The 17879-nt window shown below is 36.2% G+C and overlaps 1 protein-coding gene across 2 annotated transcripts in view; it reads right to left on the reverse strand.

Moving 5' to 3' along the window:
* TMEM68 (transmembrane protein 68) overlaps nt 1–17879 on the reverse strand; it is a 35860-nt gene that overhangs the window by 16248 nt on the left and 1733 nt on the right. For both annotated transcript variants that reach the window (XM_072604615.1, XM_072604616.1), the window contains exons 2-3: nt 16663–16719; nt 13881–14274 (exon numbers count right to left, since the gene is read on the reverse strand). In XM_072604615.1, coding sequence (XP_072460716.1) covers nt 13881–14205 — 325 coding nt within the window. In that variant the 5' untranslated portion in view covers nt 14206–14274; nt 16663–16719. The remainder of the gene's footprint in view (nt 1–13880; nt 14275–16662; nt 16720–17879) is intronic.

Consider the following 17879-nt stretch of genomic DNA (forward strand, 5'->3'; position numbering starts at 1 on the left):
ACTGTTTTGGAGCTTGTAACAAGCAGCACAACTTCATCTAAAAATAGGTGCATCTGGAGGATCTCATCGCCCACTGGGAGTTTCTCCTTGACCTAGACTATGTTGGATCTCCTCTAACACAGTGGCAAATAAATACTTTTGCCAATCATATATTTCCATATTTTATGTTTCCTTAATCATCAGATGGTCATTGAGCAGTTATTTCTGCTGTTTTCCCTATAAGGAATCCTGAATGATCTTGATACACGAATGGTAGTGTATAAGATGGAGTCTTGTCGACTAAATCCACAAACACAAACAGCAACAGAATCTTCTACTATCTGTATCTTTCATTCCACATGGGATGGTGCCTTCACGTTCTCTACGAACACGTTCATCAAGATGGCTCCTGCTTTGCATTCAGATGACTATCAAAAAGATTTCATATATACCGGTTACCTTTTTTATGCATTAACAATGTCTGAGATTTTTCCCCATGCCTTTGTTAACATTCCCTCTTTCTGACACCTTGCGTTTTAGTCCCTCGGTTTCCTCACAACTGCCCTGCACCAAGAACGATCTCCTCTAACTAAAGTTGGCCCAATCTGGCTGTTTTTCCTATCTTTGTTCTCTTTAGTGCCATACAATATTAGTGTCCATGTATGGTATTTCACTATCCTTGATGCAGGTTAAAAAGGCTTTTTCAAATCTTCTTTTTGAGTTAGGCATTAGATATGGAAAGCACCAAATAAAACCATAAAGAATGAAATATGGTTTTTTTTATCAGACAAGAAAACACTTGTTATTGATGCAGACATTTCCCTGATTCAGTTGTTTTTAAAGAGTCAGATCACTGACTTCTCCGTGCTGAGATCAAAAATAAGGAATAGATGCAGAATGCAATTACAACAAATGAATCCTAATTAAACTAGTATTTTTTAGAAATAAAAAAGGGAAATGGACAGAACAAATGTTACCAACACTGACATAACTTCACTCGTAAGATGAATCAACATAAATTAATTGCCAAATTAAAACAGCTCAGAAAGTACCTTGATCAGCAAATATCTGACTTACTTGCCAAGCCACTGCTAAAGTTAAAAAAGATCTCTCTTTGGAGTCCCAGTAATACAAAATTAGAATATGTTAAGTAGCTCTATCAGATGAACATTAAAATAATTATTTTATGGATTTAACAAATATGGTTTTATTATATTTAAAGGTGCTCTTCAGAAATGAGCAAATTTTATTCATTAAGCAACATGTCAAATATTAGAGAAAACTATATAAGAAACTATTTCAATAGTGCTGCAACGCATAATAACACTGTGAGTCTTCAAGGATCTCCAGTAGATCCAAAATACCATCTGGCTGGTTTTCCTAGCCAACACAAGAGGAAAAGAAAGAAGAATGTTCTTTCCTCCTGAATGATTTTGCTTGCTGGAATCTCAATGACTTCTCACTTGCAGATATTGGAAAGTTGATACCATTTTGGATTCTTGTCCATGGTAGTAGAAGTTTTCTGAGTTCAAAGACAGGGAAAATAACAGAGGAGAAATTATATCTACACAGAGTTTCACTCCATCGTTCAACTCAACTTCCTGGCAAGAGGCTTATACCCACTCTCAAGCCCTTCAATTTTTTACTTTGTTAGTGTGAAACTACAAGAGTCAGGTAGACAAGAATAGTTGCTATTTGTGAACCTTTTCCATCATCAGACAAAAACTGTGCCATTAAATTTCTTCTTCAGTTTCTTACAACAATTTAAGGGGGAAGGGGGACAAAATGTGCTTTCCAGATCTAAAAATGTTTAAAATTTAGAGCAGGAATCTCAGTATATGTGCCATTACATACAAAGAAATAGGAGGAGATGTAATTCAATTCAACAAGCATTCAAAAAATGCCTACTATGTACCAGACATTGTGCAAGGTATTAGGGATAAAAGACAAAAATGGTCTCGGTCCTCAAGAGGCAAACATGTCATCAGATAAGGAAATACAAAAAATATGCAAAATATACACAAACAATATAGAGGTGGGGTTAACAAGTTAAAGGATCAAGAAAAGTCTCTTGTAAGAGGTGGCGCATGAACAGACTTGAAGGAAACTAGGAATACTATATCATGATGGTAATGAGGAAGCACTGGAGAAAGTCTGTACAAAGACACATGGACAGCAATTGCTGAGAGGCAAATTCAGGTTTGATAAAAGGAAAAACTTCCTAATAATTAAGGCTATTCAATGAACTGGCACAAATTGTAGAAGGTTTCCCTCTCATTGAAGGTCTTCAAGCAGAGACTAGAATGATCTAACAACACCAACAATAAACAGCTTGCACTATAGCACTATGAAGTCTGCTAAACACTTTACAGGTTGTTTCCTTTGGTTCTTACACTACTGTAAGAGAGGTGCCTATTACCCCCATTTTACAGATGAGGAAATTAAGTGACAAAGTATAATGCAGAGAGGAGTCCTTTTCTGATGTGGGTTGGACTTATGGGTACTGAAGGACTTCCTAACCCATAACACTCAATGATTCTGTGAATACAATGCATAACAAGTACTTAGGCTTTGCTCTAGTTTGGCTGGAACTTGAGAATGCATGAAAAGGTTTAATTCTCCAAGCCTGAAAGGAGACTTACGTGTCAAACAGGGGAATTTTAATTTTATGGTCAAAGAGGAGAATTTTAGTTTTATGCTAGAATAACTAGGAAGTCACTGATGCTACCTGAACAAGGAATTAACAGTCAGACTTGTGCTTTAGGAGTATCAATTGTCAGATGTGTGGAACAAGGGCTGAAGAAGGATAGAGAAGATCAAGAAGCCTTGTTAATATTGAAACAGTAAAGTTAAGAGGTAGTGAGGGTCTAACATAGGAAAATTCCCTGTGAGTGATGAGAATGGAACAGATAAGAGAGGTTGTAGAGGTGGATTCAATAAGACTTGACAGGTGATTGGATAAAGGGAGTGGGGACCAGTGAAGAGTTGAGCATAACTTTAAGGGTGAGGGCTGAATGACTACAAAGAGGTTAAAACTAGGGATATATTTTGGGCAAAGACATTGAGTTGCTCTGTATTCCACAAGCATGTATTTATTAAGTGTTCAGTATATCAGATGACTCAGCTATATCCCAAGGATACAAAGAACCAAAGAAAAAGTTATTCATCAGGAGGCCTCTGCCATTTCTATATATTGAATTTTCTTCTCTATCCTATCCTAACATGATACTTTTGTGAATTCCTAATCTAGATGTGTAAGATAGTAGAAGGAAGGAAGAGCTGAGTTCTAATTTTTGCTCTTCCCCTGACTATATGGCTTTGAACAACTCATTTAACCTTTTTGCCCTTCCATTTTTATTTCAATGTTTAAAAGAGGGAATACTAACACCTCTCAGAGAGGTAGTGAAATGAATGGTGTTATCTTCAGAAAAAGGCAATCTACATTAGCTAATAGCAACCTTGCTCTCAAGTGATCTTTATCAAGCAGAGAGATCTAAGAATCAATGTTTAAAAAAAGTAATGCAATCTGAAGTCATCACATTGAAAAGAAATGTATTAACTAATGCTGATTGTTTTATAATTACATATTATATTATAATATTATATATATATATATTACATATAACTATAACATAGTTCTGTTGCTACTGCACAAAGTTTTCCCCTTCTTCATCACAGCTGTCTGTGGGTCATTTTTGTTTCTTCCATTACATCAGATCTAGAGACTTAATTAAGGATCATGAAACATGTAAAGCTCTCTTAGTTCTCAAAAAACAACAAAAAAAATTCTTAGTTATATAGACATAGCTTTCAAACTGTAAGAAAAAACAGAGCAAAATAAATATTAAAGTCAAAGTACTTTATTTCTCATCAGTGACAGTAGAGCAATATTAAGGAAGCCTACTGAATCATCAGTAAATTAAGTCTATTAATTTAATGAATTTAGCTTATCTGTTTTCCTCTTCAGTTCTTACAAGAAAAGAAGATTTTAAAAATGGGGAGTGAATGAAAAGGTAACTAACTGGTCTTTACTGATAGACTGAAAAGTGAGAGTTGACAAAATGAAAAATGATCAACCATATTTTGGAGGAATTGAGTTTTCCTACTAAAAGAAGTAAGTTTCACTTACCTGGAAAAATTCCTTCTTGTAGAAGTCAGTAAGTATTTGTTAAGTACCAGGAACTATGAAAACTAGGAAGGATACAAAGAAAAGGTAAAAAACATTCCTAGTTCTCAATAAGCCCCCTTCTAATGGGTGAGACAACAAGCTACATAGAGGATAAATTGAAAATAATCTCAGAGGGAGGGAACTAAGACTAATGAGACCCAGTGAAGGATTCTCACAAAAAATGAGACCAGTCAAGACTTGAAGGAAGCCAGGGATATCAGGCTACAGAGGTGAGGAGGAAGAGATTTCCAGGGCAGTCAGGGAAAATGCTCAGTCAAAAGATTGTGTGTCATGCTCAAGGAACAGCAAGCAGGCCAATATCACTGCTTGGCAGAGTAGGTGGATAGGAAGTAAAGTACAAGAAGATTGTAAAAGTAGAAAGGATGCAGATTATAAAAGATTTTAAAATTCAAACAGAGGATTTAATATTTATCCTGGAGGTGACAGGGAACCACTAGAGTTTACTGAATAGGGACGGTGACATTGTAGAAATACCCCATTCCTCAAGAATATAAAATATGATCAAAGTATTACTAGAGATACCACTTGATTAACAAATATTTATTGAATGTCTTTTTAATAATGGTCCTACATCTATTTTCCTCACTTTATGCTATCATTATTTTGCTCACAAAGAAATGAACAGAAAAATAACACTAAAGATAAGTAAAATATCTCAGAAAAGGAAATTCAGCTTTAATATTCTTTTTAAAATGATGTTTCAGATTATTTTGAAGTATGGACTAAGAAAGAACTATATTAATCATGATTGTAGTCTATCAAGGAGTCTAGACTGGAAATTGAAAGTAACTGAGATATAGTAATCCAAATAGATAAGCAATAATGACTATAATAAATTTAACATTATTTTAAAATTCAGTCTATCTTTTCAATAGCACATCATTTCTTCTGCAATCTTATTACAATTTAAGGAATTCAGTTTTCTCTGGACTACTCAGGATGATTTTTGAGTAGGTCAACAGAAGTTACATAAAGGATCAATTTCTCTGTAGACTTTCTGAGAAATAAGGATATACTCTAAGAGAGATATCTAGGACATTCCTCAAAATTTCTCTGCTTTTTCCAGTAAGAAAAACTTAAAAAAAATTAAGTTGCATCCAAATAATACATAATGGAAAGGTTAAAAAAAAAACCCAATCAACTTATCATTCTTCTCTTAAGAAGCCCCAAAATTACAATATACCTAGGGGCAACAGTATCTCTGAGAATGAAGTGACCTCAGAGACCATCTAGTCCAACACATGCCTTCAACCCATTCTAACACATTCATAACAAGTGGGATTTTGTCTGCAAATCTTTAGTGAGGTGGAACTATTCCTAAAGTAAGCAATTCCATTTCAAATCTCAATCTGCCTTTCAACAGCATATATAAAATGCTAGTTTTGCCATCTAAAACCAAAATAAACAAGTCTAAATATTCCTCCATCTGAAACCTCCTCAATATTTAAGGATGACCATCATATCCTCATTATGTCTTCTCTACTGAGGGCTAAAACATCCCCAATTTCTTCAACAGATTTTCATATGGCATGAATGAGGCCTTTCACCACTATCCTAAGCTCCTCCAGATAGACTGAACACTTCCATAGTGTTCTCAACAGACCATCATCAATCAATGCTGAGGCCACTGACCGTTTACCTCGGGTTGAAGTCAATCACTCCTTAGCTGAACTTCCAACTGAAGAAGAGGTTTTCAGGGCCATTAGGCTGCTTTTATGTGGCAAAGCACCTGGTGCTGATTCTATTCCAGGTGAGATTTACAAGGTAGGGGGACCACTGCTCATACAAAAGCTGACTGAAATTTTCCACGTTACATGGCAAGAGGTTATCCCCCAGGAGTTCAAAGATGCCTCCCTTGTCCATCTCTATAAGGGTAAAGGGAATAGATTGTCCTGTGACAATCACAGGGGAATCTCTCTTTTAGTCACTGCTGGCAAAATTCTTGCTAGATTTCTTCTTAATAGGCTGATCCTTCACCCGGAAGATGGTCATCTACCTGAGCACCAGTGTGGCTTCAGAAAGGGCCAAGAAACAGTCGACATGGTGTTTGCTGCCTGACAACTCCAGGAGAAATGCCAGGAGCAGAACAGAGGTCTGTACACAACATTTGTAGATCTGACCAAGGCCTTTGACACTGTTAGTTGTGAGGGCTTATGGAAATTTATGTCAAAATTTGTTTGCCTGCAGAAGTTCACCAACATTGTACATCAATTTCATGATGTCATGTTTGCATAGCTTCTGGATAATGGACAAAACTCCCGTGCCTTCCCAGTCACCAATGGAGTGAAACAGGGCTGTGTGCTTGCTCCCATGCTTTTTAGCATGATGTTTTCAGCCATGTTGACAAATGCTTTCAATGAGGATGAACATGGCATCAAGATCAACTACCATATTGATGGTAAGTTCTTCAATTTGAAAAGGCTACAAGCCAAGACCAAAGTGGAGGGAGTGCTGGTGCATGATTTTCTGTTTGCAGATGATTGTGCACTCAATGCAGCCTCTGAAGCTGAGATGCAACAAAGTATGGATCAATTCTCTGCTGCCTGTGCTAATTTTGGCCTGATAATTAACACAAAAAAACACAGGTGCTCCATCAGCCACCACCACACCATCCATATGTGGAACCACTGGTTACAACACATGGAGAAGTTATGAATGCTGTGGATAAGTTCACTTACCTTGGTAGGGTACTTTCCAGGGATGTACACATTGACAATGAGGTTGATGCACACATTACCAGAGCTAGCTCAGTGTTTGGGAAGCTCCAAAGAAAAGTTTATGAGAGAAGAGGTATTAGACTGACTATCAAATTGAAGGTCTACAGAGTCATTGTGCTGACTTCATTGTTGTATGCCTGTGAAACATGGTCAGTCTACCAGCACCATGCCAGAAAACTGAACTGCTTCCATTTGAACTGTCTTAAGAAGATTCTGAGGATCACCTGGCAGGATAAAGCACCAGACACTGAAGTCTTTGCTCGAGCTCAACTGCCAAGTATTCAAACTATGCTTCAGAGAGCACGACTCTAATGGGCTGGCCATGTTGTTCAAATGCCAAACGTATGCTTGCCAAAAAGACTATTTTATGGAGAACTCACATGGGGCAGGCAATCACATGGTGGCCAGAAGAAACGATACAAAGACACTCTCAAGGTCTCTCTCAAGAACTTTGGATTTGACTGTGCAACATGGGAGAAACTGGCCCGGGACCACTCAGCATGGAGTGCCCACATAAGAAAAGCTGCTGTGCTCTTTGAGCAAAGCAGAATTGAGATAGTGCAAAGTAAATGCAGGATGTGCAAATTTGTGATATTTACCCCAAATATTCACACGAACTATTTGTGCCCAACCTGTGGTAGAGCATTCTGAGCTCGTATTGGTCTGATCAGCCACAGTTGGATGCACTGAAATTTCACTTTACAATGGTGATTTCATTTTGGTCCTCTTTGAAGATGAAGGACAACAACCAGCCAACCAACCAACTCTGGGCAAGTCACTTAACCTCCATTTGCCTCAGTTTCCTCATTGGTAAAAATGGGGATAATAAAACAAATAAGAAACAAAAAACATTACTAAGCACAGTGCCTGGCACATAATAGACACTATAGACTTATTATCTTCTAGGAGTTTGCATTCTAATAGGGAAAGACAGCATCATAAAGGGAAAAGAGTTGTAAAGAGGAGAGAATAGGGCTGAGGGTTTATGCCCCACAGCACTGTTTGGTCTTCTCAATGTCCTTGCTAAAGTATGGTTCCCATAATTAAATACTATTCCTATTGTAGTCAGACTAGAGCAGAATATGATGAGGCTATTCACCCCCTGATCTTGAATCTTTGGTCTCTCACTGCAGTGGGAGATTACATTGACTCTCCTGGTCACATATGGACTCATATTGACCTTGTAAATCACAAGATTCTAGGATCTTTTTCAGTCAGTCAACAACCATATGTTAAGTGCTTAACTATGTGCCAAACACTGAGAGCAAGGAATCCCTATGTAAAGAAAGACAATCCTCAAGGAGCTTCCATTCAAATGGGGGAAGACAAAACATTAATGAGAAGCTGAAAAGTAGGGGGAAGAAGGAGGTATCCCACAGCAGGGCAGAAGCAGGGGCAGGGAAGGACACAGTGCCCAAATCAGTAAAACGAGGAGGTAGATGGTCTAGGCTTTTCCCCAGAATGAAGGTTGCAGAAAGAATTCAAAATGGGCAAACAGGCCTAAAACTGAGTCAGGAGGCAGCTGAGACATGACAGGTAAGTTCTAAGAATCAAGGATGGCTGGTTTGGGGTCCTTACACAAAATGGAGGCTGCAGGAAGAATTCACCAATGGGAGAAGGGTGACACGGGGGCAGAAGGTACAGGCAGGCAGCTGAGACATGTTGGCTAAATCCAAAGAGTGACAGAGAACTGGTCTGGGTCTTTCCTCAAAATAGAGATTCTGAGAAGAACTTATTAGTGGGAGAAAGTGTAGATTATTAATGAAGTTGTTAATTAATGAAGGGAGCTAGGCAGCAAACCAGACTTTAAATCAGAAAGACCTAAGTTCAAATCCTCCCTCAAACGTGTATTTAGCTGTGTGACCCTGGCAAGTTACTTAACCTATCTGTATCTGTTTTCCTATCTGTGAAGTGAAGGTAATAGTAGAACCTTCTTCAAAGGTTTATTGTGAGGACAAAGTGAGATAATATTTGAAAAGTTCTTTGCAAACCTTATACCACTGTATTAGCTATTAATGAAACCATGCTGATTAAAACTTGATTAATCATGAAGGTCCCAGATGATCATTACTTCTGTTTGAAGACGCATACTTGCCATTCCTTCAATAACACACTGTAGAATTTTGCTAGCAATCTGGATCGTCACTCTTCGAACTCCTTTCCTCTGAATCTATGACTCCAGGAGCCTCCTCACTGGTCTCAAATGCAGTGTTTTGGTTTGGTGACGAGAGAGTATGGTAATAAAGAGTGGGAACCAACAAATAAACTCAATGAAAACCTTTACGAATGAAAGGTTTTGGTTTTTTTTTAAAAGGTAAAAAAAAATTGTCAATTAAATTCATGCCAGAATTCTTAGTAGAAGGAGTCTTAAGTTCCATTCCACATTTTCATGTACTCTCTTAAAGAGAAAAATGTTGTCTGCTTCAGTGTAGTAACATGCCTATCTCGGCCATAAACCTTTTGACAATACAGATAAGTTCTTTTTTAATTCTGTATCAGTGTCGTGCTCAGAGTAGATGAATTATAAATAATTTAATGAATAAATGGACTTTCAGGGAAAGACAGACTAAAAATTAACTGGAAACTAAATAATCTAATCCTAAAGAATGAGTGGGTCAAACAACAACTCATAGAAATAATCAATAACTTTATCCAAGAGAATGACAATAATGAGACAACCTACCAAAACTTATGGGATACAGGGAAAGCTTTCCCCTTCTTAGGGAAAATTTTATATCTTTGAATGCTTACATGAATTAAATAGAGAAAGAGGAGATCAGTGAGTTGGGCACGCAACCAAAAAAGCTAGAAAAAATGCAATTTAAAATTCCCCCATTAAATACCAAATCAGAAATTCTGAAAACCAAAGGATTAATAAAGTTGAAATTAAGAAACCAAGAGCTGGTTTAAAAAAAAAAATAAACATCTGATTAAAAAAAATAGAAGAAAACCAAATTAGCAGTATCAAAAATGAAAAGGGTAAACTTCCACCAATGAGGAGGAAATTAAAACAGTAATTAGGAGCTATTTTACCCAACTGTATGCCAATATATTTGACAATCTTAGTAAAATCAATGAATATTTACAAAACTATAAATTGCTCAGATTAACAGAAGAGGAAATAAAATACTTAACCTCATTTCAGAAAAAGAAAGCAATCAATGAAAACCCTAAGAAAAAATCTCCAGGGCCAGATGGATTTACAAGTGAATTTTATCAAACATTTAAAGAACAATTAATTCCAATAATATGTAAACTATTTAGGAAAATGGGTGAAGAAGGAGTCCTACCAAATTTTTTTTCTGATACAAATACAGTACTTATACCTAAACCTGGAAGAGTCAAAACAGAGAAAGAAAAGTACAGAGGAATTTCTCTAATGAATATAGATGCAAAAATTTTAAATAAAGTATTAGCAAAAACATAATACTACATCATAACTTATCTTGAGGATAATACACTATGACCAAGAAGGATGTATACCAAGAATGCAGGGCTGGTTCAATATTAGGAAAACTATCAGCACAATTGGCCATATCAATGACAGAACTAGTAGAAATCATATGACTATCGCAATAGGTGCAGAAAAGCTTTTGACAAAATATAATACCCATTCCTATCAAAACACTAGAAAGCATAGGAATAAATGGAGTCTTCCTTAAAATGATAGTATCTATCTAAAACCATCAGCAAGCACTATATGTAATCTACTATCTGATAAATTCAAAGACTCCAGTTTCTGGGATGAGAACTCACGATTTAACAAAGCTGCTGGGAAAAATGGACAATAGTATGGCAGAAACTAGGCAGAGACAAACATCTTATACCATACACCAAGATAAAATCAAAATGGGTACATGAATTAAAGGTTGATACTATAAGGAAACTAGGACAGCAATGATAGTTTAACTATGGAGAAAGGAAAAGTTTATAAGCAAATAAGAGATAGAGAACATTTCAAAATGCAAAACGGATAATTCTGATTACATTAAATTGAAAAGTTTTTGAACAATGCAACCAAGAGTAGAAGGGAAGCAGAAAGCTGGGAGACAATTGTTACAAGTGTCTCTGATAAATGCCCCATTTCTAAAATACAGAGAGAACTGAGTTAAACATGCAAGAATACAAGTCATTCCCCAACTGACAAATGGTCAAAGGACATGAACTGGCAGTTTTCAGAGGAAGAAATTAAAACTACCTACAGTCATATGAAAAAATGCTCTAGATCACTATTGATTAAAGAAATGAAAATCTAGCCACTCTGTGGTACATCACACCTATCATCAGACTGGCTAACATGACAAAATGCATTGTTGGTAGAGTTGTGAACTGATCCAACCATTCTGGAGAACAATTTGGAACTATGGCCAAAGGGTTATTAAATTGTGCATACCCTTTGACCCAGCAATACCACTTCTAAGTCAGTACTCCAAAGAGATTATAAAAATGAAAAAAGGACCCATATGTACAAAAATATTTATAGCAGTTCTCTTTGTGACAGCAAAGAACTATAAATCGAGGGGATAGAACTGGGGAATCGCTGGATGTGGCATATGAATGTAATGGAATATTACTGCGCTATAATAAATGATGAGCAGGCAGACTTTAGAAAAACCTGGAAAGACTTACAGAACCAAAAAAATATTGTACACAGTAACAGCCACACTGTGTGATGACTAACTTTGATAGACTTGGCTCTTCTCAGAAATGCAAGGGTCTAAGGCAACTCCAAATGATAGGAAATGCCATCCACATCCAGAGAAAGAACTATGGAATCTGAATGCAGACTATTTGATCTCTTTTTTCTTTTACTGTTTTGTTTTGTTTCTTCTTTCTTGTGGTTCCTCCCATTGGTTCTAGTACTTCTTTACAACATGACTAATGTGAAAATGTTTAATATGGATGTATTCATAGAGTCTATATCAGATTGCACGCCATCTTGGGGAGGCGGGAGGGAAGAGAAGGGTAGAAAATTGAAAACTCAAAAGATTATGTAAATAAATGTTGAAAACTAAAAATAAATTTAAAAATTTTTTAAATAAAATTTAATAATTTATCAACAACGTGCTATATGATAATAATGAACCACCATATCACATTGCTGTTCCCCTGATAGGCAATGTAATCTTGTAAGAAAGTCCATGTTACAAATATACAGAAATTATACATCCGTAGTACCTATGGCTTTTTATTGATTGATTTAGATCAAATCAAGATCTCTTGAAACATAAGTAAATAGAGTAAGCCTTGATAATGCAAAAATGGTAAGCTGAAGCGGCAAGGCATCCTGAGGGAGAGACAGGAGGTGGTATGTGTCAGGCAAATCAAACCACAGCCATTATCTTGACTGTAAATACCCCTTAGATTCCAAAGGAGATAGCCCAAGACTAATTCCAAAAGATTCTAGCTGTGTGACCCTGGGCAAGTCACTTAAACCCGACTGCCTTGCAAAAAAAACGAACACACACACACAACACAAAAGTCCTAGTAAGAGTTACTGCCATTACTTCCTTCAGGTAATCAGCCCTGCCTCTATTTTATTTCTAAAAGTCATCATCCAAGGACTCAAACTTTGTGGAAATTTGACTTTACAATTGCTTCTGCAGGTGCTATTAGCCACTCTCTCCTTAGCAACATATTTTTTTTTTGGTCGGGGGGCCTAATATGTCAGTTGACCACCACTGGGTTTGGTTTTGAAAACTAAACCTGGATTGAACCTCCAACAGAGCACACTGAAGCACATTATAATTTTCTGGGACACAGAATGTTAATTCCTAGTCATGACAGCCACCTCATTGTGTACAAATATAAGCAACCTTATATTTCAATCATATAATCTAGCAATGTCATTTCAAAATCTATGCTTTGTCTAATGTTCTTCCTGGAACATATGTACAACTTCCTAATTTATAGGATAGGAAGTATACATTTACAATCTTCCAATTCTTTGAATTTTTATACAGATTAATAATAACCAATAAACAACAGCAAGCAACTGGCCAAGTAGAGGCCATGAAAGTAGGTGAGCAAGAACATTAATAATTCACAATGACATCTCATAACTTAAATTAAGCAAAATCAGTAACCTAAAGGTGAAAGTCTACACTATTACTAGACTTTGGTAACTGACTGACTGAAAATAATAGCCTATCAAAATGCTTGTCTCTGAATATATAAACCTTCATATAAAGAACATGGGGATACACCTTGAATTGAATATAATTGAAATGTTGATACTAAGGTATAGTATTTTATTCAATACTGCCTTTTAAAAAAGATGCATTCAGGGAAAAAAGTTAAATTTCTTTTAACTATGAAGTAAAAACTAAAAACAACATTGTCCAAGTATTATCCAAACTGTTTAAGTAATAACTAAATTTTCTCATCTTTAGGTAATTCTGACATCTAAAGTATTGCCTTTTCATACTGCTTGTATGGAAAACTATGCTCATTCTTTGTAAAGGATATAATAACTTAAGGAAAATTACTCCATATGAGACACATAAATTTTCAAAGTACATGCAAATAAATGAAAGAAAAATTTAAATATCTCATCCTCAAATTCATAAGCATTCTCCTTATCACCGAAATCTGTGTGTGGGTTTGTCCTTTGTTGCTGAAGAAGACCATGCCATCAGAGAAATAATGACATGACTTGCACTTGACTTTGTTTTGAGTGAGGGAGGGCTGTGTAGGTCACCAGCCTCACTTCTCCTCCAGAGTCATCTGAATCCAAAGCCAGATATTCAATCCAAAGCCAGATGACTGGAGATGATCCAGGACGAGGCATTTGGGGTTAAGTGACTTGCCCAAGGCCACACAGCTAGTGAGTGTCAAATGTCTAAGGTGACATTTGAACTCAGGTCCTCCTGACTACTGCACTGCTGCTCTATCCACTGCACCCCCTAGCTGTCCCCACTGAAATGCAATAATAATATAGTTTCAGTCCAATGTAAATATACAAAAACACATAAAAAATAAGTAAACCTTCTTACCATGCCAGACTGCTGCATGTCCATCCCATACTGTTGCTACAGTTTTTCTTGCACCATCCCATAAATTATGGGAATATGCTTCCTTTAATACATTCTTCCTCTTGTAAATATGTAAGAAAATAATAGTAAGGTAGAGAAGAAAAATGGTAAAGTAAGGAAGTATCAAGATTATTAGAGGAGTAAATACCCACAGAAGATAGTTAATAAAGTTCAAATAATCCTCTAATTGTTGGACATCAATCCATCCTTCCAATATGTGAACCAGACAAATCATATAGGGCATAGAATCTTGCCCTACAGAACAAGTTTGATTTGTCTCTATCATTTTTCTCTAAGTAAAAATGATAAAATAAGTCACTCTCTTCATAGTCACAGCAGTTTATGATTCTTGTACCTGAAAAGAAGAGGGGAAAAGTTAATTTTTTTTTTTTTTACCATTGAAAGACTCAATTGATTTTGTCTCCTTAAGTACTAATCAAATAGTTTTACTTTCTTCATGAGTACCAGGAACTAATGACCATAGAACCAATGGTAGATCATGTTAAAGATTTAGGATATGCCACTCTCCTACTCAAGAAAATTCAGTGGCTCCCTAATTGCTGTAGGATAAAATACAAACTCAAATTCCACTGTCTGATCTTTAAAATTCTTTATAGTATGCCTATAACCACACCTTTCCAGGCCTTTTGAACTTTATTCACCTTCATGCAATTAATCAGCAGATCAACAAGCACTTATGAAGTCCCTACTTTGTCCCAGACACTGTGCTAAGAGTTAATAAATGTTTATTGACTCTAATTCTAAATGCTAGGACTACAAAGACAAAATAAAAATAGGGCCAGCCCACAAGGAGTTTATAGGGAAGATAATATGTGCATAAAGTATATATAGATTATATACAAAATACATGCAAAGTGATTTTTGGAGGGATGGCACCAGCAGCTGGGAAAATCATGAAAGACTTCTGAGAGGTAGTGTTTTATCGGAGCCATGAAGGAAATAAAGGCTTCCCAGATTTAGAGGAGAGGAGGGAGTTCATTCCAGGCATAGAAACAGACAATGAAAAGTCACCAATATGGATGATGTGGCTTTGTGAGTGCAAACCAAGCAGTCAGACAGATAGGAGAATAAGGACAGCGAAGAGTCATTAAATCCCAAAGAGATCATGCAGGAGAAGATGGCTAACATAGTCAAATGCTGTAGAGATCAAAAAGGATGAGACTGGAACAGATCATTAGATTTGACAAGAGATCAATGGCCACTTTAGAGAAATCAGTTTAAGTTGAATGATGAAGTCAGAAGCTAGACTGCATAAGGTTTAGAAGAGGGTAACGAGAAAGGAGGAGAGGCTAGATAGTTTGGACCTAGTGAGGCTTTTTTTGGTTTGTTTTTGTTTTTCCAGGATGGGGAAGATATATTTGTAGGCAGCAGAGAAGGACCTGACAGAAATGAAGAGGATGAAGGGTGTGGAAAAGAAGGAAGGAGTGAGAGAAGGGGAGAGGGAAAGAGTAAATATGAGGGAGACAGAGAGAGAGACAAGAAGGGTGGATGGACAATCTGCTAAAGAGGTATACTCTACATTCCAGCCAAACTGGCCTTCTTACTATCCCCATACGTCTCCGAAGTCTTTGCACAGGCTGTCCTCCATGCTAGAAATGCATTCCTCACCTACACCTTTTAAAATTCCTAGCTTCCTTCAAAGATCAGTCAGGTGCCACTTCCTACATAAGAACCATCTTTATAGTCTATAATTAGCAGTGCCCTTCCCTCTGGAAACTAAATTGCATATATTTTGTATTCACTACTCTGCTTACTCATAGCTCTTCCCCCAGTAAAATGTAAGCTCCTTAAAGGCAAGGACTGTTTCATTTTTCCCTTTGTATTTCCAGTGCCTAGCACATAGTATATGTTTAATAAATATGTACTGATTAGTATTTGTAATACTGTTTAGTATTATAAACTGCAGAGTTAGAACTAGAAAGGCCAACCCTCTAGTCCAATCCTCTGCTTCTACAGATCAGAAAAAATGAGGATCAGAGAGAGATTGTGACTTTCCCAACCTTACACAGGTAGAAAGTGAGGGAGGCAAGATGTGTACTCAAGGCCTCTAATTACAAATCCAGTGCTCTTTCCATTGCACATTGTTTACTGTGTCTCCATTAAATTGGGAAAATAAGTCATAAAACATAAAAACTGAAAAATTAGAAATTTAAATGATAGATTATCTAATCCTATTAATCTGACTTTAAAACCTTAAATTGAACCATATTGAGTTGGTATTTCTCTTCACTGAGGAGGGTGACATAGCAGCTGGAATGCTAGAATCAAGAATACAAGTGTTCAAATCCTGCCTAAGACCCTTACCTTTGTGACTCTGGGTCAAGTAACCACTCAGCCTCAATGTCCTCATCTACACAATGGGGCTAATAATAGTATCTATCTCACAAGGATGTTATGAGGATCAAAATGGATTGTACATGTAAAAGTACTCTGTGGATCTCAAAGCACTATATAAGTAAATGCTAGTTATTATCATTACTTCTATTCCTCAGTAAACAAGGCTACCACATTTCTGCACATTATCTTCTTACAATGAAAAAGACTCAGTTCTCTCCACCACTAATATGGAATCACAAGTGTTAGTGAGGTTACATGTGTAAAGACATTTAAGTCTTAAGTCTGTAAGATTTTTCAGATATTTCCAATTTGATATCAATTTCTGGAGATACAAATGTACGATTTTGATATTAACCACACCCATAACCAAAATAAGTTGACTTGCCAGAAATCAGTCAAGGAAGGTCTTGATCCAAGCTTCAGTTTCTTAGAAATGAATAATCTAGAAAAGATAACATGATAATGAAAGAAATATTATAGTATATTATTATTATGCTATATATAATATAGTATAGTATAATACAATGTGATCTATGTAATATAAAATATATAATTGATATATGATATGATATGATAGTACAACAGGCATTTCTAATCTACTTGTTTTCTCCTGTGTAGACAGCTGGGGTACTCTTCCAAGGGATTATGAATTTCATTAAGGAGCTTATATACTGTGTCTTGTCTTAACTCAATTGTTACAAAGGCATCCTAGATATTCCAGAAGATGCTCTAAGAATTCTTAATAAAACTGTATCAACTGACTTCAGGGTACAAATTCCTTAATATTGTACATACCTGATGCAGAATGCAGTGCTGTGTATATGTATATGTATAGATTACATTAATGGAAAAAAAAAACCAAATAAGATCAGGAATAGAGAAAGTCAAAGAATCAAGACCTGCCTAGATACTCCAGTTAAAATTGCTCTCAACACTTAAATGTCCATTGATAGAACATATGTGAGAGAACAATTGGGAGAAGGAAAGCCTTTCAAGTAGCAGGAGAAAGGAGGACAAAAGAAGAATCTGAGAAATGGATGAGAGAAATATTAAGTCTGGAGAGGGAATCTAGTACTAAAGTTCAATTTTCAATAAAAAAACATCACAAAGTAGTCTCAAACTCTTTTTTATAGCTTAAAAAGTATTTGGATTTCAAAGAGTAGAAATAAAAATCTTCATGTATGTAAAAAATTTTTCTAAGGCCAGAAATGTTAGAAAACCTATTTTCCCCTTTAAAAATTAATACTCTACTTGCTACTCATTAGTAGTGCCTTTCAAACTTTTGGTAGGTAGAACTTAGATGGTGCAATTTGTTTTGTGGCCAAGTCATATCAAAGGAAATATTCCTATACCCTTAATATCCCAAGCTAGAAAGAACTAAACCTACGTACCCCAAAAGGCAGGAAACTCAAGTAGCATCAAGTAAGCAACCCCATACAGGTGGAAGGTTCTGCTTTCTCTTTCATATCTAAAATTGCCTTATTACTGTTTTCTTTAATATCTAAAATTATACAGATAGAAGATTAGTGACCTGCTACCTATAATGGCACTATGAAGTGGTTCCACATCACAAACTGGTATTTTATCTGTGGAAATGGCATT

This window comes from Notamacropus eugenii, chromosome 4 (assembly GCF_028372415.1).
Source record: "Notamacropus eugenii isolate mMacEug1 chromosome 4, mMacEug1.pri_v2, whole genome shotgun sequence".
In the NCBI taxonomy this organism is placed as follows: Eukaryota; Metazoa; Chordata; class Mammalia; order Diprotodontia; family Macropodidae; genus Notamacropus; species Notamacropus eugenii.